Source organism: Artemia franciscana, chromosome 20 (assembly GCF_032884065.1).
Source record: "Artemia franciscana chromosome 20, ASM3288406v1, whole genome shotgun sequence".
NCBI lineage: Eukaryota > Metazoa > Arthropoda > Branchiopoda > Anostraca > Artemiidae > Artemia > Artemia franciscana.
The window spans coordinates 24542167-24566495 of NC_088882.1; the positions used below are offsets into that span (position 1 = coordinate 24542167).

Genomic DNA, 24329 nt, shown 5'->3' on the forward strand with positions numbered 1-24329 from the left:
GTGAATATGCAGCCTTCATAGCATTACCACTGTCCAGCATCATTAACGAGTGTTTTGCTTCTGGCTTTTTCCCGTCACAGTGGAAAAGGGTCTATATTAGAATTATTCCAAAAAAGCGCGCCCCTAGTGCATGTGACGATCTCCGCCCGGTCTCACTTACACCTTGTTTGGCGAAAGTAACTGAGGCCTTTATACTCAAGTTTCTTCTGAAACAAATTCATGGGCGTATTGATAAATTCCGGTACGGAGGACTCCCCAAGTGTAGTACTACAATCTACCTAGTACGGATGTTTGACCGCGTCCTCCAATGGCTTGAAAAAGGTAGCTGTTTCGTCGACATTTGCGCAGTGGATTTCCGAAAGGCCTTTGACCTAATCCGCCACCGGACTGCAGGCATGAATCTCCAGGAAATGGGGGCCAAACGATGCACCCTTGGCCTTGTACTCGACTTCTTAACTGGCCGAAAACAAAAAGTCTTTGCACTCCACGAAAACGATTCGGATTCATCATGGTCAGATACTTCTTGCGGGGCCCCACAAGACACAAAATTAGCTGGAATAATTTTCCTGGCTGTAATTAATTCCCTGCTTAACCATCACGACGACCGTTACAAGTTTGTAGATGATCTGTCCATAGTGCTCGCTTACCTGGTCGAAAACACTATCATAACAAAGCAGTTTTCAGACCAGTTATTTGATCAGCTAAAGACCGAATGCTCAAGTCATGATCTTACCATTAACGTAGTCAAGTCGAAAATAATTCGTTTCAACCCTCTGAAGCGGAATATAGATATGCCTCTAGTCCCTTTCCCGATTGTGAACGAAATAAAAATCTTAGGAGTAACTTTCACTAGTGACTGTAGTTTCAGTGCCCATATTATTTTAACCGTCCACAAGGCTAATGCAAGCCTTCAGACACTTACCAAAATGAGGCGTTTTGGGTGTGATACTAAAAGCCTTCTCCATGCCTACACGTGTTATGTTCGCCCGTTGCTCGAGTACGCGTGCCCGGTGTGGGGTCCATCTGCTATCCGCACAGCGTACCTATTACGCGACATAGAGTGCGTCCAGAAAAGAGCAGCAAGGATTATACTCCGGGACCGTGGCATACCCTACGATCAAGCCCTTGCTAAATTAAATTTATCTCCACTTAAAGTCCGGCTGGAACACCTTATTCACCAATTTGGAAAATTCATCCTAGCCAATAAGAGCCACCGATCACTACTACCCGAACCAGCCCCTCCAATAGCCGAACTCGCCTTTTTTCACATCAGTTTTTAATGCTGAGTTGTAGTGTGTGATTTTTGTTTAAACGTATGATTTTTGTGAAAAAACTGAATTTAGCTCTATGCTACGATAGTTTTTAAATGTACCGATCTCTCTCTCTCTCTCTCTCTCTCTCTCTCTCTCTCTCTCTCTCTCTCTCTCTCTCTCTCTCTTCTCTCTCTCTCTCTTTCTCTCTCTCTCTTTCTCTCTCTCTCTTCTTCTCTCTCTCTCTCTCTCTCTCTTCTCTCTCTCTCTCTCTCTCTCTCTCTCTCTCTCTCTCTCTCTCTCTCCTCTCTCTCTCTCTCTCTCTCTCTCTCTCTCTCTCTCTCTCTCTCTCTCTCTCTCTCTCTCTCTCTCTCTCTCTCTCTCTCTCTCTCTCTCTCTCTCTCTCTCTCTCTCTCTCTCTCTCTCTCTCTCTCTCTCTCTCTCTCTCTCTCTCTCTCTCTCTAAGGATTTATTAAGAGAAAGCTTGTAAATCAAACCATTTGAGCCTGCACAGATTCTAAGGTTTGTTTTGGAATGGATTTTAAGGAAGGAGGGGTTAAGTTTGGTTTATTATTTTTGCAAGTCCCTCAGATATTTTCTACTGAGAAATATCTTTCAAGGGGATGGGTGTCCCAAATGGCTGGTAATTATTAGGGGAACTTTTAGTAATTCTGTATCCACAATGGTTATCCGTATTGCCTGAGTGGCTGGCAATATACTGGAGATAAATATTCGTTCCCATAGAAGTAAGTGCATATGATAGTGTTACACCAGGAAAGTATCCATGTAACTTGTATTGTGAGGCCGAATCTGGGAGCTCGAGGCCCATCATAGGGTCTGAATAAACTGTAAGGCTCTGGATTTTAGAACTTGGTAATAAATTATGTAAAACATTAAGCAAGGCTGAGTTTAGGGAATGAAGATAGGCTCCTAATAAAACGTTATCCATTTTTGAACTTTCTAAAAAAAAGAGATATGGATTTATGTACAATTTATCAAACATTCTCTGCTCTTATTTGAGGGGGTAAATTTTCTTTCACATTTTGAAATATTGGTATTTATTAGAATATCCATTAAAGTCTCCATCATATTGCCTGTTAGTATATGGTGGGCTTATATCCCAGAGGAACAGGAGGAAGTAGTTGCCCCAATCTGAACAATGAAAGGTCCATTTTCAGTATAAGATTTGATAAAAGATTATTGATATGAGCAGACGCACGAAATTGAGTCGTAGCTTAGACCACAAAGGCCTATTACTTTTACACCCAAAAAAAAAATATTGGGTCAGTAGCCATTAGGCTATGGGTCACCTTGGGGCTTGGTATTTTGAAAGCGGGCTTGTCTTTTTTTTCTCCTTTGTAAAAAGACTCCTTGGTAGTGTCAAGGTGCCCATCATTGATTATTTTTTTCACCTATAGAACCCCACATAGCAACTTTGAACCTGCTTGGATGGGCAACATGTATTCATAAAAATAGAGAGGGTTAACCATCATTCCCAAACGATGAAGAGAAAGCATCACTTGGTTCTCAGAATGGGTACTATCAAGAAAACATTTTTTCCTCCCTTTGAATTGTTCCTCTTAGGATCTTTTCTCACACCATGGTCTATACTTCAACTGTCCAGCGGGATGACTGTCCCCTGTGTATGATTCTGGCAGCCATTACTGGCTTTAAACCATTTAATCTCTGCGGTATATTCTACAAAATACCCTACCTATTGGTCAGGCAATGGGCAGGATGGCCATTGCTTGATGGTGACTGAAATCAACAGTATTAGACTCCTGCTTGTGCCTGTTATTTTCAAGTACACCATGAGAAGGTTATCACCACTACTCCCTTGATAAAAGATAGCAGTTCTTGAGATAAGGAGCAGCTAGAATAGCAATTTTGCAGATGTTTTCACTTATAAACTTTGTTAAAGAGACAAACGAAGTCGTTGATGAATGGCTTTTCATAAAACCGATAAATGGTTTTTCCTGACAAATGTAGGTCAGTTTATAAATCATTTCCCCGTAAGTTTTCCTAAGGTCTGGAGTTAGCAGTTATTATATATCTTTAGGATGTATGCAATAATATATGCGGAAATTGTGAACCTAAGGGGTCTCAATTTCATAGGGGTATCAACTTCAGAGGAATAAAATTTTCATCTTTAATTAATTTTCTGAATGTCATTGCTTTTAATTTAGTTATATCTGAACTTGCTGAAACCAAGTTTAGATATTTCAAATATTTTTTCTTGCGAGGGTTCTTACCCATCTAATCCGTTTTTTTTTTGTGGCTCCAGTCCCTAGTCTGTCCACACCTGGAGCATGTAAAGGGTAGACCTGCATATTTTCATTTTTAACTGAAACAACTGAACTGGAGGAAAAGCTATTGAACAAATTGAGTTATGTATAAGGCGAAGTGTTTTTAAGATAAGAGTTTACTATTGCATTAATAACCCACAATTTTTTAAAAGTATTTTGATCTGATGATTAACATCCACTTTAACCAAATTACCATAGTAAAGATGCAATCGTTAGTAAAAATTAATAAAAAAAAGATGGTGAAAAGTATCTGCCAGTATGCAATCTTTGAATATATAATTTTTTTGTATTTGTAGTATTTTATAAACACATAATGTATTTCGAGAAGAGGGAGTGGGACAATCCAGATCTTTTTCATTTCTTAATTAGAAAATATGAGTTCCTGCAAGATTAAAAATATGTAAAACAATCTATCCTGTCATCTCTTGAGCTGCAGTAATTCCGGGAGCCTTTAACTGCAGAACATAAATCTTTACTGCAGAATGAAAAACGCGAATAGATTCTTGATTGTCTTGCTATTAAATATGGCACGTTTTTGCAAAATGAAAAACTTAAAAAAAAAGAAATCTCTTACACTCTCATGGCATAGAATAACAATTTTAGGACGGAAACCTTAATTTTCTATGTATTTTTGCAAGCAAGGAGGCGCTATACAATGTACTTTGGAGAAGCAAGATATAGTAAAGTTTACTCCAATGGAATGAGATATGTATTTTTTGAGAGGTTAAATTGCGATTTGACAGGAATTGTCATTTAATCGTCTTTTTTATTTCTGTAGCTTAATTGAATAATGTTTGTTTCTAGGACTTAAGAGATGACAACCTCTTGAAGAACTTGGATCCAAAGTGCGTACGTAGCTTAAATGGTTGTCGGGTCACGGACGAAATCCTCAGATTGGTTCCAAACAAGGAAACTTTTAGATTGGCTCTTAGGGCAATTAAATTGTGGGCCAAGAGTAAGTTTTTTTTTAATTTTAAGTTTTTAAACAGCGAACCTGATACTTAATTTTGAGAGTACTCAGGTTTTGTCATGCAGAGAAGAAATGTTTTGGACAAAATTCAATGGAATTGAACCTCATTCTGAAAACGAATATTGTTCTGGGCAAGGGCACCTTCAACAGAACCAGAGTTAATCCGCTGTCCTAGTTTTACTAATGTTGACTAAAGCATAATAATTCACTAAGATTTTTTTTTTTTTTTTTTTTTTACTGAGTACGAGCATGAGTTTCTTAACTGGTTCCATTGGCTAACTAAATTGTAAGATCTTACCCTTAGGGGGTAGATTAAAAAACTTTGCATATGTTGGCGTTTAAGTATCTTCATCAGATAAAACAAGTAATGGGCCTTATTTGTCTATACAATATTTAATTGTTTGATGACACAATGATGAGATAAAATTAGCTGGTTCAGTGGAATCTCTCAATTGTCTATGTTCAATTTGATATTTCCAATCAATTAACTTGTGTATAATCTAATTTAGGTAGTTTGGGTTGTAAATTGGAAAAACTTTATGGTAATAAAATATAGCTTTTTTGGTGTGCACGACCGCATCCAGGATTTCTTTTCGGGAGGGGGGGGTCTACAAAGGATTTTTTCGGGGTGAGTACAAAAAAAGGTTTAAAAATGCATCAAAAAGTTGTTTATATTCATTTTTGTTATGTTTTACTGGTCAGATAAACGTTTCTGCCCCCTCCCCCGGTACGGCCTTGGTGGCGTGCCTATACAGAACTTAGGTAATTATGTTTTTCTACTACAATAGTACCATAAACAGGGCCTTGTATCTCTTACTGATGTAGTATCCACAAAATTGAAAAAGGACGTGAAATGTTAAAAAAAAAATTTGAATACAGGCTGTGAGATGATAGAAAATGATGTATAGAAGCATTTGTGGCAACACGACATTGCACAGAACCTGCATTAGCATCACCTATTGACACACATCTTCAGTAACTTAGCAAGTCATCATAAAGGCGAAACAAGACTAAAGCGGTTCCCAGAAGGCTCTCCTAAAGAACAAGAAGAAGAAAATAACTTGTAATACCCGCAAGGGCGTTTCGATGATTTTTGTCCGGGGGGGGGGATGACAAAAACGTTTCTAAAAAACACATTAAAAATTATTTTATATGCATTTTCATTAGGTGTTTACGGGTCAGACAAAAATTTAGGGGGTGGGATTAACCCCCCCCCCCCTATTCCCTTGATGCGGTCTTGAATGCCCAACATTTCGAGTCGTACCTAGAATTCTTTTTAGTGGAAAACTAAGTGCTACATTTAAGAAAACAAAATACTACATATATGAGATATAAACTTATCTTCGAAGTGTTGACATCCAGGTCTGACTAGACTTCTATGGCTAAACATAAATGTTTGGCAAAGCACACGTTGGGGAATAGAAGGTTTGCTAGAGATGCGTGTGATAGTATTCGTGTGTGTGTCATAGCAGAACCTTCCTGTTTGGCTAATTAGGCTACCCCGGATACGGAGTTTGCGGCTGTAAAACTGGTTGGTTGTAACTTGTTTTATGTCTTGCTTGTCAGTCTAGCTAGGCATTCATCTGAACAACTGACTTTCAAATTTAGAAGTGAATCAGAACAAGAGACGGTGTAATAGGAGCATTGCTATTCAATGAGCATGACATTCGTGTTTGCTTATTTATTGGAAATATGTATCGACCCAGGATCACACAATAAATCAATGAAATACTTAATAAGTGAGGTTGAATGCCATAAAAGTTAATAATATTGAAAAGTGAATTAATTTTCTATTTTGCTTGCATTGCAGGATCTTGGTTATTGTATGACTCAATATTTTCAATTATCAGGTTAATCGTTCCAAGTGTAGAAAACGCCAGTTTGATTTTAAAAGTACTACTGTTAAGAACAAGGGTACCGCTGTTTTAAGTATATCTATTAGTGCACTTAAAAAAGAAACTTGAATTGTTGCTTATGATGGAATTATTAATGGAAGATCGATGATAAAAATAATTTTCTGTCAACTTTTGCTATCTGTTGAGTCAAATACCTCCTTTGGATGTTTTTAATTCAAGAATAGTCTTACTAAATACCTCGTAAGTTGAAAGATGCTTCAATTAAAGATTTTAACCTCTCAAAAAAATACATATCTCACTCCGTTTGAATAAACTTTAGTATTTTTAGCTTCTCCAAAATACATTGTACTGCCTCTTCTTGCTTACAAAAATACATAGAAAATTAAGGTTTCCGTGCTAAAATTGTTATTCTATGCCATGGTTTCAGCTAAGATGAAATATAAAAAACGTGTGTGTTAGTGGGTAGTGGGGAGTTAAATCCCGAGAAGAGCTTCTATTAGGAATAATAATACCTCAAGAATAATTGCTATTTGAAATTGATAGATTGGTTCTATAGCTTTTTATGGCACTTGGTATTAACCAAGTGACATATAGCAATCGCCAATTCTGTCGGTCTGTCTTGTCTGTCTGTCGGTCTGTCTGTCGGTCCCGGTTTTGCTACTTTAGGCACTTCCAGGTAAGCTAGGACGATGAAATTTGGCAAGCGTATCAGGGACCGGACCTGATTAAATTAGAAATAGTCGTTTTCCCGATTTGACCATCTGGGGGGGGGGTTAATTCGGAAAAATAGAGAAAATGAAGTATTTTTAACTTATGAGTGGGTGATTGGATCTTAATGAAATTTGATGTTTGGAATGATATTGTGTCTCAGAGCTCTTATTTTAAATCCCGACTGGGTATGATGACATTGGGGGGAGTTGGAGGGGGGAAACCTAAAATCTTGGAAAACACTTAGAGTGGAGGGATCGGGATGAAACTTGATGGGAAAAATAAGCGCAAGTCCCAGATACATGATTGACATAATCAGAACTGATTCGTTCTCTTTGGGGTAGTTTTTTTTTGGGGGGAGTAATTCTTAAAAATTAGAAAAATGAGGTATTTTCAACTTACGAACGGGTGATCGGATCTCAATGAAATTTGATGTTTAGAAGGATATCGTGTCTTAGAGCTCTTATTTTAAATCCCGACCGGATCTGGTGATGGGGGCGGGGAGTTGGGAGGGGGAAACCTAAAACTTGGAAAACACTTAGAGTGGAGGGATCGGGATGAAACATGGTGGGAAAATTAAACGCAAGTCCTAGATAGATGATTGAAATAAACGGAACGGATCCGCTCTCTTTGGGGTAGTTGGGGGGGGGGGGGAGTATTTTTGAAAAATTGAAAAAAAATGAGGTATTTTTAACTAACGAACGGGTGATAGGATCTCAATGAAATTTGATATTTAGAAGGATATCATGGCTCAGAGCTCTTATTTTAAACCCGACCGGATCTGGTGACATTGGGGGGGGAAGTTGGGAGGGGGAAACCTAAAACTTGGAAAACACTTAGAGTGGAGGGATCGGGATGAAACTTGGTGGGGAAAAAAACACGAGTCCTAGATACTTGATTGACATAACCAGAACGGATCCGCTCTCTTTGGGGTAGTTGGGGGAGGGGGTTAATTCTGAAAAATTAGAAAAAAGGAGGTATGTTTAACTTACGAACGGGTGATTGGATCTCCATGAAATTTGATATTAGAAGGATATCGTGTCTCAAAGCTCTTATTTTAAATCCTGACCGGATCTGGTGACATTGGGGGAAGTTTGGGGTGGGGAAACTTAAAATGATGGAAAACGCTTAGATTGGAGGGATTGGGATGAAACTTGGTTGGAAAAATAAGCAGAAGTCTTGCATACGTGATTTACATAATTGGAACGGATCCGCTCAATTGCGGGGGCGGTAATTCTGAAAAGTAAGAAAAAATGACGTATTTTTAAATTACGAAGGAGTGATAGGATCTTCATGAAACTTCATATTTAGAAGGATCTCGTAACTCAGATCTCTTATTTTAAATCTCAACCGGATCCAGCGTAATTGGAGGGGGGGGGCAGTTGAGGGGAACCAGAAATCTTAGAAAATACTTAAGAGGTGAGATCAAGATGAAACTGGATGGGAAGAATCAAAACCTGTCTAAGATACGTGACTGACATAACTGGACCGGATCTGCTCTCTTTGGTGGAATTGGGGGGGGGGGGGTAATTTTGAAAATTGACGCATTTGTAACTTACGAAAGGGTGACCAGATCTTAATCAAATTTGATATTTAGAAGGATCTTGCGCTTTAAAGCTCTAATTTTAAATACCGATCAGATCCTGTGACATTCGGGGGAGTTGGAGGGGGAAACTGGAATTCTTGGAAAACGTGAAAATTGGGGTATTTTTATTTTATGAACAGGTGATCGGATCGTAATGAAATTTGATATTTAGAAGGGATTCATGTCTCAGAGCTCTTATTTCAAATTCCGACCAGATCTTTTGACATTGGGGGGAGTTGGAGGGGGAAATCTTGGAAAAACACTTGGAGTGTAGGAATCGGGATGAAGCTTGGTGGATAGAATAAACAAATGTCCTTGATACGTGATTGACTGAACCATACTGGATTCGCTTTTTTTTGGGAGTTGAGGGGAGGGGTTCAGTGATTTGGGGAGTTTGGTGCTTCTGGACGTGCTAAAACGATGAAAATTGGTAGGCGTGCCAGGGAGCTTCACAATTTGACTTGATAAAGTCGTTTTCCCAGATTCGACCATCTGGGGGGCAAAAGAGAGACGAAAAATTAGAAAAAATTAGGTGTTTATAACTTATGAGTGGGTGATCGGATCTTAATGAATTTTGATTTAGAAGGACTGTGTGACTCAGAGCTCTTATTTTAAATCTTGACCGGCATTAAGCCTCTTATTTTCCTTTTTAAATCAATCTATTGATTTATATAATTTTGCTAGAGCTCATACCATATGATCTCTTGGCTCTTAGCTCTTCTTGCCTCGTCACAAGTGCCATATGAGCTCTTAGCTCTTTTTTTAATAGCTTTTTTTTGTCAAAATAAAATGTACAAATGTGTTTTATTTTATTTTATAGTATGACATAATTCGCTTAAACCTAACTGAAATTGGCATGTGAATCGCACGGTAATACATGCCATTGTACTATTATGAATCAATACCTTTGGTACTTAACCGGTACTTAACTTGGACGTGTAGGTACTTAACCCAAAGGTCCATCCTTGTGTGATGCTACCTTAACAGGGTTAATCCTATGAAAAAAAACCTAGAACACTAAAAACAAGTAGTCTTTTTTTTATTGCAAGTTTAACTCACAGACGGGCAACTTACTGGGATGGCAGTTTTGACACTACTTAGTAGGCTTACCACTTGAATTGTCAAACTAATTTTTTATGTGTTTGTAATTTTTTTATTTTGGTTTTAAATGCACTTAGTTTAGACTATTAAAACTGTTTGTTTCATATGATTTTTCATATGTCATTACCAATTAAATAAATAAATACATAGAGATAAAATTTCAAATATGGAAAAGAAGTAGTGCCGTTTTAAAAACCGGAAAACTAAATGGCCTTTGAGGTTGAATGTGGAATATTTTCTGAACAATTCCTGACAACCTTTCTTTGTGTTTTTTAAGTGTGACTTTTGATTTTATCCAAAGGGGAAGCTTTAAAAAGGGTGGGATAGAGAAAAGGGCCTAAGGAATTCGGCCGTCAGATGTTTTAATACGTCGATGAATGTAGTGTACTAGTTTTGGATTTTATAAGACCTTCTGGACATACACGTCATCAATATTTGATGCCTTTCTGTTAAAAAAAGGATTCCGATTATTCAGTCTTAAAATATTTTGTTTTTAGGACAAGGAATTTACAGCAACGTTCTTGGTTATTTGGGTGGGGTTTCTTGGGCTATGCTAGTTGCTCGAACGTGTCAACTCTACCCAAATGCTGTAGCTGCAACCTTGGTTCACAAATTTTTCTTAGTGTTTTCCAAGTGGGAGTGGCCACAACCTATTTTGCTAAAGCAGCCAGATAACACTGATTTAGGTTTCCCTGTCTGGGACCCTAGGGTAAGTCATTCACTATTATTATAGGCTGTTGTTATCTTTATTATTGAATAGGTTTCTCGAAAGTGGGAGAAAAAAAATGAGCGGGTTTGAATTTTAAGTTCAATTATTGAACTGTACCCTCATTTATCATGAGACGTATTTACGAACGGATTTACGAAAGAAATTTACGAACCTAAGGGATAAAAGGGACGAGCTTTGATTTTTTAAAGCCCATATTCGAATTTATCATGAAAAGGGTATTAAATCATGCAATTAATCTAGAATAGAGTAATCGTAAATATAAATTTCGGATGCAAAATCGGAATAATTATTATTCATGCTAGAGGAAAGTAAAAATGACTTACTATAATCTAACAAATGCTGGTGGATATGCAACAAATAATAATCCAAAAATTTCTACCATTCTATGAACTTTTTTTTTCAGTTTTTTAATTTGTTTGTTTGTTATTTGTTTTTTATTGTTGTTTATAAGGCTCTGCCAAGGAGAAAAGGGAAGGGGTTTGAACCTAAAACAGTCCCTATCCAATTTTTGTAGAAATTTTTTTGTTCTCTTCAGATTTCTGAAGTGCCATCGTTTTCTATCTATACTTGCTAACTGCTATTACCGTGGCCTTCAGTATCGAAATTTTAGTTTAAAACTTATCATCCTATTCTTCGAATCTTTTTTTCAAATGCAAAAAACCGTACCCTGGTCATTCTACTTCTTACATCGTCACCTATCCACTCTTTTACTAATAATGCTACTTAGGTGTCTTAATATCTTCTCTTCGTATACATTTACTGCTTATTTGACTGGCTTAGTTGTCTTTATATCAATTTTCAAATATACGTTTGCACCTTGAACTCTCAAAACCCGAAAATTCCTTTATTGTTTTTGCTTATGACATTTGATACGTATTCCAAATTTAGTAATTTTAAGATAGATTGGTAAAAAATCACATTTTCAGATCTGCGAAGACTTATTTCACTACTATAATCTCAAAATGTTTTATTTCAAAACAAAATGTTACTTATGTAGTATTGTCACTTTTAGGAAAAAGCATTGGTCTTCCAGAACATTTAGAAATTTTTTATTTTAGAACGAATTGTTTGATTTTAAAAGAAAGAAGTAGAAAGGATTGTACAATAGTGATAAGGCTTTATATAAAAAAGTATTTGGGGTTTTGGAGTTCTAAATCAATAAACGTACGTTTTTCATGCTGTTTGAAACCAGCAACATTATTTAGTGCTATAAGTTGCACCTACTTGGGCGCACTTTGTAAAGAATGATGAGGCCTCTGTGTGTTTTCCTTTTTTCTGGGCCACTTTTAAGGGAAGGCCGTAAAAACTTGCAAAGGGGCTCATTCAATTAGAAATTAAAATTTCTAGCGTTGTTTTTTTTTTAAGAAGCGAAAATTATTGGATTGACTTAATTTTGCCAAAATATCATGAGAGAAATAACATAAAACTATACTTTAACGCCTCCTTAAAATGAGTTTTTTTTCCAGGTTAATCCAAGTGATAGGAGTCACGTCATGCCTATAATCACGCCAGCCTATCCTCAGCAAAATTCAACGTTTAACGTTACGATAAGCACTCGCACTGTTATGCAAGAAGCTTTCAGAAATGCGTTGGCTTTGACGGAAGACATAATGATTGGACGGCCTGGAATAACGTGGGAGAATTTGTTTGAGCCATCCTCCTTTTTCTTCAAATATAGGTAAGGCAAATTGTCTAATATTTTTTATTTCTTGTTTTTAAAGTAGTATTTAAAAGATTATTGTTGCTGTAGTAGTTGCAACCTAGTTAAGATTTAGCCAGGAATACTAGACAAAATTTCAGAAACGGGCTTTTAAAGAAAATGCTTAATGACAAATATTTTCCATGCAACCTTATTCAGAAAATAGCAATTTTCATTTGGATTCATGGGAAAACTAATTTGTAATTACGAGATAGATTTTTGACAATTTTGAAAAAAGAATCCAAATTCTTAGGAAAATTATTTCAAATGGAAATAAAAGTACACCATTGAAATTACTACTATCGAAAGCCCTTGACTGAAAGTTTACTTTACCCCACCTTGAACGGCAAGGGGAGTCCCATCTTTCTGTTGGCAATGCTGGTGGCTTTCGTCTTTTTAGTTTATTTTCTTGAGTGATGTTAACGAATTACTAAACGAGAATACACTGAATATTAGAAACACTCAGAAATAAAACAAATCAGTCCATGCACAAGGTGTGATACGAGTTTGAGCGGATTCAGCCACATCCTTGACGGAGATAAGAACATGTTTAAAAATAAAGTTATTTCCCAAATGCTTGAAAATCTCGTTTTTAGGTCTATTATCAAGAGGTTTATATAGTTTTGGCTTGCTTTGAGGTCTCCAGGAGTCGCAGTTCTTTCTGCATACTGGTGAATTTGTGTTGTGATTTATTTGTAGCTTATAAGAGGTTTTAAGAGAGACAACAATACTTGCTTAAAGCTCCTGCAGGTGGTCGAGCGTAGAGAGAGACGTAACTCTTCGCCACCATTCCGAATGGTCTTTCGCAAGCGTGACTGCTTCTTAGAGGTCAATACCGATCATGGAGAGGTGCTAGGTAAGGCTGTCCCTCCATATGAGGTGCTTCCACGGGGGCGCTTCCAGCCATGTTCAGGGGGATCAAAATCGAAAAGTGTGCTGGCAGATGTTTCTACTGGTATGCGAATTAAGTGGTTCTTACGACGAGATGACGAGAGTTGGGGGTCTGATCCGTTAATGCCAGCAGTCGGGTGTTAGAGACGAAGTCATACCACTTGATCCCTTCGTTTCGTCTTAGGAAGTTTGTTTGGGCCACATTTATGGGATCACGGACAGAAGCAGCAGCCGGCCAAGTTTCAGCACCATAGAGAAGGACTTGGGTCCTCTCCCCGCGAAAAATTCCCCCTCCCTAAAAAAATTCTGTTTGCTTCCAAATAAGAAATAATGTGTTTAAACAATAGACTGAATCCATAACTTATAGCCGTTCCCCCATGCACTGTGGGGGAGGGGTCAAAACTTTACCCAGAATATACATATGAAAAATTGAATCAGCAAAGAGAAAGTAGGACAAATTTTTTATAGGAGTTCTGACAAATTCTCCCTTGTAAGTTCATCCCCGGAAACTTCCCTGCCCATGGAAAATTGTACGCATGGAAAATCCCCCTCAGAAAATTCACCTCCCCCAAAAATATCTGTCTACTAACAAATAAAAAACACTATACGTAAACAGTAGGCAAAATTCATAACTTACGACCCTTCCTTAAGTAATGGCGGGCTATGTCATCTCTAGGGGCAAGGCCGTATCCAGAGGAGGGAGTAGGGGGTTTGAACCCCCACCGAATGTCTACACGGCACGTAAAAACGTAACAAAAATGAACGTAAACAAATTTTGATGTGTTTTTTTTTTTACCTCTCCTCGAGAAAAATCCTTTTGTAACCCCCTCCACGCAAAAAAAGAAAATCTTGGGTACGACCCTGTCTAGAGGCACACTCATTTGATCTTTCTACTAAGGTAATCAAAATGGATATCTCAAAACTTTGTTCGGACGATTTCAGGTAAAAAAGGGTGTGGGAGGGGGGCTGGCTACCCTCCAATGTGTCTGGTCACTTTAAAAGCGCATTAGAACTTTTAAAATTCGTTCAAACGAGCCCTCTCCCGATATTCTTGGAATATGATTCAAATTTTTTAAATGATTCAAATTTTCTTAGGCTCGCAGCTTTTGGTGGGTACATTAACCTTAATGAATTTTGGATAATTGGAATCAGCATAAAAAGCCAATTCTTTTGAGGGATATATTGTTATCAAAATCACATTTTTTAGAGTTTCGTTGACCATTGAGCCGAGTCGCTCCTCACTTACAGGTCGTTACCACAAACTATTTTATTAACTGATCAGCCTTGAAAAACCCTCTCAGAAGAACACTGGTGGCGGACATGGACATTAATTTCAAGATTACTTCGTATACATATTTCTGACACCCATATTACAAGACTTCCATTACTTGAATGGAACAGTATTTCTTGGGGCTAAAGACTCCATATTAAAAACCTACAGAGCATTTGTAGATTGGGCTGCTGGCTGAGTATGCATTGCATTCACTACTGAATGCTATATACTCCCCAAAAACTAGCTTGATTCTGTCGTGGCTGAATCACAGGGACTGTCACGGTACTTGCATTTATTGATACAGATTCAGAAGCCAGAAAGGCCAAATCTATATCTCTCTATTTTACTCTCAACTTGGAGAAGATCGATAGGGGAAATATACACGGATTCAGATATATGACAATCGTCATGGATGTGATCGAGCAATGCCTGTAAGCCTAGAAAGCATTTTATACAGCCAAGTCCTTAGGAGGCCCTCAAAGAGTCTGAGAACAGGCTATGCCAACTTGTGGATACCGGTGTGTATGCTGTCCATCAGCATGTATTAGTCAATGGCTATACATCATTCTTCTTCTTCTCGGCCATTTTCGAAGCAATATTCTATGCTGGATCTTTTCTGCAGAACATTCACCAGTAGATAGCAGAAAAATTCGGAAATAGTCAAAAATCTTCAAATATCGTGTTCGATATCGATGTTTACGTTTGGATATTCGATAGATTTCCTGGCCCTTTTATGACTTTTAAACCATGAACAGATGGTTCTAGCTGCCCATATAGCCTTCCTTTGGCTGAAACGTCAGTTTCCAAGGTTTTTGTATACTTATGTATTATAGTAAACACACTCAAGTTTTCGATCTGAATGTAAGATCTGATAAAACCGATTTCAGAGCCGCAAATACAAGTGACGGTTGATATAATGTATTGGACTTATATAGTTTGGACTATATATTTGCACATTGGGGGGGAGGGGGTAGGGTTAAAGTATCTGGACATCGTGAAGCTAGAAAACAATTCTTACTTCATAATATGTAGAATAATTTTAGTCTGCAAGAAAACACATTTTGCTTGCAGACGTGCTATGCTTTACCCCCATCCCCCTCCCCTAATGTACAAACATGTAGCCCAAATTCAGATCAAGAACTTGAATTTGTTTTCTTTAATACGTAAGTACCTCTAACTGTTCACCTATGAGATTTAAACAAGTAGGCTTAGGGCCATGTACCCTCCCCTCCATTTTTCATGAAATCCTCAATCAAATACAAAAATCGGTACTTCCATGTTATCCCGACCACACTCAAGAAGTGAAGTTAGGTTAATCGTAATAAAACATCAAAATATAATAAAAAAATAATTCGTTAGTAACAAAATTATGGAAACTGCAACAGAGAATTATGGAAAGCAGGCCGCCCAGAACGCATTATACTTAATACCCAGCATAACTAACCAGCTCTATATATTAAATATTTAATTAAGTTATACCTACATTGTAGTATTAACGTACTCAGATCAAGTAATTTTCACAGAGAAACATAGAGAAATCGGTTTTAAACAGATCAAACTTCTTGAGTGTGGTCGGGATAACACGTAAATAGGCAACCGTAAAATCTTCTACGGAGTTGGATTTTGCATGATTTGAAAAACGATCAGGAATTAACTCTAAACAAGATTTTTCTCAAATGAAAGTATAGAGAATTTTCCAGGCACAATTGTCATCAGGAAATTTTCCGGGGAGAACTTGTATTGAGGATGGTATTATCCAGGAGGATTTTATGCGGAAGGAACTTTTCAAGGGGGAATTTTGTACAAAGGAGTGTTTCTCCCAAGGAGGAACCCCATGGAGGGTGTGGGGGCTAGAAGGGGGTGAAGGATTTTTCTGTAATGTAAAATGTAAGTTCATAGTGCATATGGAAGGCTTGTCCCAAATAAGACAAGATTTAATCGTCATATTCTAGCCTGGTTATATAATCTATTTGTTCTGCCACATGTGTTATGTTGACTTCCTTGTTGACCAATCATAACTTCCTTGTTGACCAACAATCTAGTGCCAAGCAAGAAACAGGCCGTCCCCGAACAGGATTGAAAGAGGTACTGAGGAAAAATTTAGGAGAAGTTGGAACCTCTTAAGAGGGTGTAAAGAGGGAGACTGAATAGATTGGGATTGAAGAGGAGCGGTGGTCTGATTTGTGCACTTTATGCATCCTCCCATTTGTTGTTCTTTTTTGTCGGGAAAAGACTCTAATATTTTATCCAACATAACACATTGTTGACCAACAATCTGTTGACCAGCAAGCAAGCCTTGATTTTGCACCTCTCATTTGCAAAGCTCACAAAATGCAGAAGGATTTTTCTGCATTTTGAAAACGACGAGAAAGTAATTAAAAAACTAGTTTTTTAAACTGAAAATAAGGAGCAACATCAAAATTTAAGACGAACATAATTTAGTACTTACATAAATGGGCGTCCATAAGCTGAATTTTAGGGGTGAGGAGCTATGAAAAATACGTAATATCCTTGAATATCCGTATATACTTATTATACTTATTTACGTATATATCGTGTATACTTATTTACATTACAGAGCATCTTATTGTGCAAACACTATTTTCCCTTTCAAAATGTAAATGGCAGGGGGGCTGGTGCCACCTGCTCCTGCCCTCTTTTTGGGTGCCCATATTTACATAAGAGGGCTGCTCACTCCTCTTGACAAAAGTTAGGTACTTCCTTATTAGTCAGTACACACTCAAGAAGGAAAGATAGGTTAATCTCGATTAAATATACCAAAATATGATGAAAATATAACATATTTTATTAACAAAATTATGGAAACTACAACAAAGGATTATGTACGCATTATATTAAATACCTAACGTAACCTAACCAAACCAAAATACTAGCTCTATATATTAAATATTTAATTAAAATGTAACTACGTCGTAGTTTTTCTGCTGAGCTTAAGCTAATTGTCTCTGAATACAGACAGATAAAAACCGGTTCTCGCACATCAAAGAGAGCGAACTTCTCGAGCGTGTACTGGCTAATGCGGAAGTACCAAAAGCTTTTTTTCTATTGGATTCCTAAATGGATTGACATAGAACAAGGTAAACTTAATAATACAGTTAAAGTGTGCACATATTTATCATAGAATACTAAAGAAAATGAATATACCTTCGGAACTTTCCTCATTTAATAATTTCTGCCAGTTCTTTGTTCCCCATTACCCTTTTTCATTTTCACTCAGTATTTGTTTGCAAAAAAAGTCTAATGAGAAAGTCAACTCAAAATTATTCAATTGTCTAGCGTGAAGCAGGCAAATACTCCAACCAAACATGTTCCCACCTCATGCCACCCACATAATTCAGTCTCCTGACGAAAAAAAGCTATTACACGCTGTCTAAAGTACTGTGTTTTTTCTGTGTTTTTTTCCAAAATGTTCACACTGCTTTCATAAGTTTGAGAAACATTACAATTTTGACCTCATAATTATCTAGACCAGGAAGTGGTGAAAACGTTTATATAGATATTGTTTCATTTCAATTCAGAATAAAGACATGCAAGACTCTTAAGTAGACCATACTTTTCAAAGATTTTAAGTATTTTTGAAAAAAAATCAAGGTATTCAAGAGTATACTTTTTGCTATTGAATGGTATCTCTTTGTTAATTTTGCGCTGAAGTAAATGGAAATACAAGCATAAAGGATTTTTACACGGCAAATTGATACAGGGTAGTTATACCTTAAATTAACACTAGGGTCAATGTCGATGATGAAAATATAGTTGAAATTACTGTCTTTGTTTCCCGGGGGAAAAGTTCTTGAAGTCAATGAATGGCCAAAGTTAAAGCAGAATTGAATTGCGCTCGTCCTTTGCGTAAAGTTCTTAAAAATAGAATGTCCTTTGGCAAAAAACTGTATGTCAAAAGTCCTGGTTTTATTGAGACGGGAAACAATCATAGTTTTTGGAATTTACTGACGCCTCGGCCCGATTTTAAGTCGGAATTTATTTTGTTTTCTTGTGAATTAATCTGGCCCTTTAGACAAGCAATCAGTTAAAGGATGGTGTCCCATTGGTTTATACTGTTATAATATAGTCTCTGTCTTGTGGGGGTGGGGTGGGGGGCTCCTACGTGAATGATGTATGCTAAGCTAACTCAGCTTAGGCTAATGACTACTAAGTAAGCTAATAATTGGAACTTATGATATTGTTTTGGAGTAATTGAAGGTTCAGTATTAAAGTTATAGCTATTTCTAATATATTTGAAGTCCTAGTACTCCAATATCAAACTTTACATTTTCAATAAATTTACAAAATACTTAATTTCCTTGGTTCTTTGCAAGGAAACCAAGTGAAATTATAGCTTCTCCTTTGATTGTCTATTGGTGGCTTTATCTTAGTAAATTAATCTTATCTTTCACGATAAACCTATTATACTTCTTGTCGTGAATAGGCCTTACAGTTTCGATCGTTACTGGTTCTACAAAAATAAGAAGTAATAGAAAAAGATTCAGTTCTAGTGTCTTAACTTTGAGTTCGTATACAAGCTTGAAAATTCATTTGTCCTGGAGGACTTTTTAATGCTGAAAAAATCCAATTATTGCTTATTTTAGTGATAAACAATATGTATGGTTAAAAAATGTATGGTTCTTGTTTGTACATCATGTCTTTGTTTTTGTAGTTTCCATACACCATTTTCTTCCTTTTATGTGTAATGACAAATTTTCGATCATTATTTCGTTTGTTTCTTTGTTCAGATCATATACTAAAGGTTTGTGTTCCCTATGCCAGCTGTTTTTTTCTGCTGTCCTTTGTTTTTAATGTTTCATCGTGAGACAACATTGCTATCTTCTTAGAACAGAAACCCAGCTTTTTCTGTATGGTCTCATTTTTTTAAATTTGATCTGCATTTATCGTTTGATTGAAAAATACATTGAAAAGGCGTGAAAAAAAAACAGAAGTGAAAATAGGAAAAATTTTCTCTTCTAAGCAAGTTTGGATGACTAATAAAAAGTCTATACAAAATCTTAATTCTGGCATAGTCAATGAGTATATCTAAAACTAATAAATTGAATAATATGAGCATCCAATCCTTTTGGTACAAACTGCAGCGGTAGGTTTGCCGCAAAGTAGTGTGTTTCAAAGGGAACGTTGACCTTAAAGTAATTTTTCTTTTTTTTTGCAAATTTGTGCATCAGGAAAGAAAGACTGTTTAAACCATTAATACTCTTTTTTAGGCATTTTGTGGTATTGTTAGCAAGCGCCTTAACTCAAGACAACCTCCTGGAATGGGTGGGTCTTGTTGAATCTAAGATTCGAATCCTGATTCAAACCTTAGACAAAAATTCCCTTATCAAACTGGCACACATTAGTCCAGAACAATTTGAACCTCTGGAGTCTGAAAAGTGAGTTATCCTTTCTATTATTTTTTTCTCTGTAATTCCCAGTTTAACTTTTTAGTATAATTCTTTGATTATTTAGTTGATTCGTATTTAGGTATATTGTGCATGTTGTGTTTTATGTTTCCATCTGTGTTTTTTTGTGTGTGTGTTTAAATGATGATTTTCTGTTTTTCTTTTTGTTTTGTTTTTTTTGTAGTAAGATAAATCACGAAAAAAAAAAATCAGCAAAAGCCCAAAAAGTATAGATTCTAAATTTATTGTAATATACTCGTAGTAATATTTCTGACACATCAAAACTCACAGGGCCAAGGACACAAAAAAAGGGAAAAAAAAGAGAAAACAGCATACGAAAACAATTAAAAGAATCAATTAAACAAAATGATTAAATAAGAAAAAACAACCTTGAAATAAGAAAAAGAGAAAACATTCCTATTTATTATTCCTTGTTTCAGATAAGGTGGTTCTTATTTTAACCCTCTTATTTTAAAGATATGAAACTATTTTCCCTTGCGTAATTTTGCTTAGAGTTCTTCAAATTTGACTAAATTAGACACTAGTGAACACTAGGTCCATAATAGTCTTGAGGCTCTGAAAATTTCAACACTGGTCCTTGCGTCCCTGGAAGCTTGGGAGGTTTCAATAATAATGGAAAATTAATCTTAGAGTAAAAAATAACATTACAATTTATTTTATTGTGAGTGGGGGAGGAGCAAAGCCAGCAGTTTTCATAGAGTGTCAAGACTGAAGAAAATCTTCTCATCAGCAAGAATTATTTCTTCTTTATGTGTTTTGTGAATATTTAACCTTGGGGGAGGGGGGGGTCACTTCACCTAGCAATGTCACGGAGCCAAACTTTAATATCCTGAGATTTTCGGATTTTCGTCATCTAAAAAGGGTTTCCAGCTTGTTTGTTATACTCTGTGGCTTTTTCCCGTTATAATGGATGGAACATGAATCGAGGACGGTTGAATGGAGGTCTAGATCCAAATATTGGCAATCTGTTCTAATTTTTGGTGCTTTGATATTGTTGGGTTCGCTCCACCGAAAAATATAATTAAAACCTCTGCTGCCTAGTTTTTAATGTTTTTAACATTAACGCCAATCTCATCCTAGTAATTTAGTTAACTGTAAACCAAAAAGGAAATGAGACAAAAACCAGAGAAAACCTTTTTTTTTAATTTAAGACAGTGAAAAGGGTAGAAATAAATATTTGTATCATGAATCATAATTCTTTTTCCTTGGGAAGGAAGCTGGAAAATTTAAGCTTGCGAAGGTTGAAAACTTCATTAGAAGAGAACCTGGGGTCACGTAGATGCAACTTTTGTTTGTTAAGTATCGCAGTTGATAAATCAGATTCAAAAGCCGCATCTTAATCCAATAGTTATTATTGGGTCTCATATTGGTCTGTTAATTGCATAATACCTTAATGAGCAAGAGTTCAAAACAGTAAAATGGTGTTTCTAATGTCTTGCCAAAGGAATTCTTTGTACTTGAAGCCCTTTATAGTAGCTTTAGTAAAAAAGTTCTTTTTCTTTGCAGGGATTCAGTCACAACAATATGGTTTATTGGCCTCGAATTTGAGAAAACTGAAAATCTTAGCATAGATCTGACCTTTGATATTCAGAATTTCATTGAACTAGGTAAGCTATCTATTTATGTCTGTTATTATTCAATAGTTCAGCGGACAAGCTCTTAATAACAAGAAACTAACATTTTTTTTGTGTCCTGTCAGTTGATTTAAAATCCAGGATGTTGTATAATGGTAAATTCAGGTTACTAGAAAAACCCTCTTCCTCACTTGAAAAACACTTGGTTTGCCTAGAAAACATTAATGACTGTCCTTTTGTTTTGCTGTCTAATTACTGTTGATTGTTTTCTTCGCGTAGGAAAATCTGATCATTTTTCCTTCCTGTTTTCACATTGGCTATACTCTTTTCGTGCGTTTTATATGGTCTGTTGTATTCTTAAATATCATGACCATTTTTGCAAGTCAAAGACCGTTTTACTACTATAAACTTTTAACTACTTTTGAACTTTGATTATAAAGTCCAGAGCGTAAAGGGCGGAATGGGAGGGAGTTGAGGAAAGATTAACCCCCCTTTCTTAGGGAATAATTTTTGTTGTCGTTTGACACTGATTCAAGAATGGTAAAGTCAACAATAACCTTAACTACTCTTAGGAAAGGATAACGGGAAGACCCACCTTGACAAGCCTCGCAACTCTCTCCTCTAAGAACATCTTAAGGAAAGGTTGAAACGCACCGAAACCAGGATATTTCACCGTTTCTTTATCACCATTTCACCAGTGAGGAAACCCAACCCAATCTAGCCATGCTAACCTGTCACCATCTAACCTTGCATAAAACTGAAAAGTTGACTGACAACGATGACTAAATCCAAGGAGAACAAAAAAATGTATTTCGGACATTCAGAAGCGAATGTCTTTAAAGCTTAAAGACTGTTTTACTACTGTTTGTGAATTTCTTGACACGGGCAGTGAAAGTGAGTAAAAGCAAGACATTATTCCCTTCTCCGTCTATGTGTTTTCCAAGTCCGGACAGTAATTTTGATCTTTTTTGGCGACCTGTGCGGGTGTATTTGTCTCGACCGAGAATTGCCTCTCACTCAGTTGGACTATCTGTTTTGACTTTTTCTACAATTAGCCATGACTTGATGCCCACAACTATTCCATTTTAATTCAGAGTTGATTTTGAAAGTGAGGCTGGAAGGCGGGTGGACGTTTTACAAATCCTTGTGGTAGATGTGCCCAATGGCATATTTATAACTTTGTCTATCTTTACAGCTTGATCCCTTGGTTTGCCGGTTTAGTGCTATATTTTGGGTTGTGTCGTCATCTATATGACTCTTTTATGACTATTTTAACCTCTAGCGATCACGGACTGGTTTCTACACGAGGTATTTTCTTCTATTTTCTGTGTGTGCCCAAGTCTGGTCTGATGGCCCTGATCTTTTGGGTCTTACACTAACCAATAAAGATTTTTACCACTTCATGGTAGCATACTTTCATGCTTTTCCAAATGTGTTTGGAGTCAGCACCTTCTGGCAGTGATAGAGTTTCCTTCTACTTCTTCTTGTTTGGATTATCATGGAGACAGTTTCGTATAATCTCATCATCAGAATCAAATTCCGAGTCCTGTAGAAGGTTGTATAAAGCTTCCTATTTTAAAAACGCGCTTTATTTCTATACCCTTCAGCTTATCTGAATCAAAGGTGGGCATGCGGGTACCTCCTCTACATTTTTGTTTGTTCTCTTTGCGGTGAACTTTTATTGAAGGCGAATTCAGCTCCTCTACAGAAGGTGGACTCAGCTCGTCTATAGACGTGGACGTCTATTAAACAATAACACCAATTTCCGATGAAAAGGCAGTAGGCAATCTTATTTTGGGTTGGGCTGTTCGGAGACGAGCATGAATATTTGTGTGTATGTGTATTTATCTGGGGGAATAGGATCCCTCCCAGTATAAGGTAGTTTGGAAAACAGAAATAAGCAGGCTATCCCGTTTCCATTACGCTGGCCAAGGTCGTGAACACTGGAAGTCGGTGAGTGAAATGAATGGCCCTTTCAAATTATGTATTAAAGTCTCCAAGAAGCGTTTTTTCTATTTGTACATTAAAGTTGAAGTTTTTAGCTTACAGAAAATTCTCTTTTTATATATTGTCATTTATTTGTTGCAGTACATATGTCCGCTGTTCAGCAACAAAAATTCAAAGAAGGAATGAAAATAGATGCCAAACATGTAAGGAGGAAAGAGTTGGTGAAGTATCTACCCATGTCGGTGCTACAAAGACATAAGAAACTGGTAGGTACTCTACTAGTCTAGTACTGCCAAAGTATTATAGGCAAGCTACAAGACTTCTGTCTGCATAAATTCTGCTTTTTAAAGTTCTACTGACATCTGTTATTTCATAGGAAAATAGGCTGGGAAATACTAAGCTGTAATATTTGCTTAATGCTAAATAGTTGGACTAGGACAATAAATGTTTAATGTGCAATAAGTTCTAAGATGCAATTAAATGCCTATTTTTACGTATTTATTATTCTCATAAGCTAAAAGAGATGCTTCAGTTGGAAACATTGCATCGTAGCAATTCAATATAAAAAATTTTCAAATATTTTCCTTATCTATGCGCATAGACAGACTATATCATAAAATCTCATTTTGTCCTATGTATTTTGAAGAGATATACCAATGCTAGAACTCAAAATGAAAGCCTATAGTGGCACTATGGATGGCCGGCTACATATAGCCTGAAGTTCGGTTCCAACTTCCAATGGCCTACCTAAGGATTATTGTAATCAAGTAGCGTTTAGTGACCTTAGACAAGAACACAAAATGGGTTATCACTAGGAAACCAAAAACTAATGCTTATAGTTCAAAAACTATTGAACTATAATTCCGCTCCTTTTATATTATGTAGATGGCGTTTATAATGCAATATATGGTTTATAGTATGGTACTCCTTTATCTTTCTTTTTTTTTATTTATCATGTGCAAGTGACACAAAATGGAACTCGGGTGAATTCTATTTCAATTACTTCCGCTGTC

At 36.6% G+C, this 24329-nt stretch overlaps 1 protein-coding gene across 5 annotated transcripts in view; it reads left to right on the forward strand.

The window, feature by feature from the left end:
• Nucleotides 1–24329, forward strand: part of LOC136039947 (poly(A) polymerase type 3-like) — a 64149-nt gene that overhangs the window by 18763 nt on the left and 21057 nt on the right. For all 5 annotated transcript variants that reach the window (XR_010620598.1, XR_010620597.1, XM_065723954.1 and 2 more), the window contains 6 exons: nt 4361–4511; nt 10274–10485; nt 11973–12184; nt 19598–19765; nt 21302–21402; nt 23458–23582. Coding sequence is in view for 3 of the 5 variants with exons in the window: in XM_065723954.1 (XP_065580026.1) it covers nt 4361–4511; nt 10274–10485; nt 11973–12184; nt 19598–19765; nt 21302–21402; nt 23458–23582 (969 nt within the window). In the remaining 2 variants the exon portion in view is untranslated. The remainder of the gene's footprint in view (nt 1–4360; nt 4512–10273; nt 10486–11972; nt 12185–19597; nt 19766–21301; nt 21403–23457; nt 23583–24329) is intronic.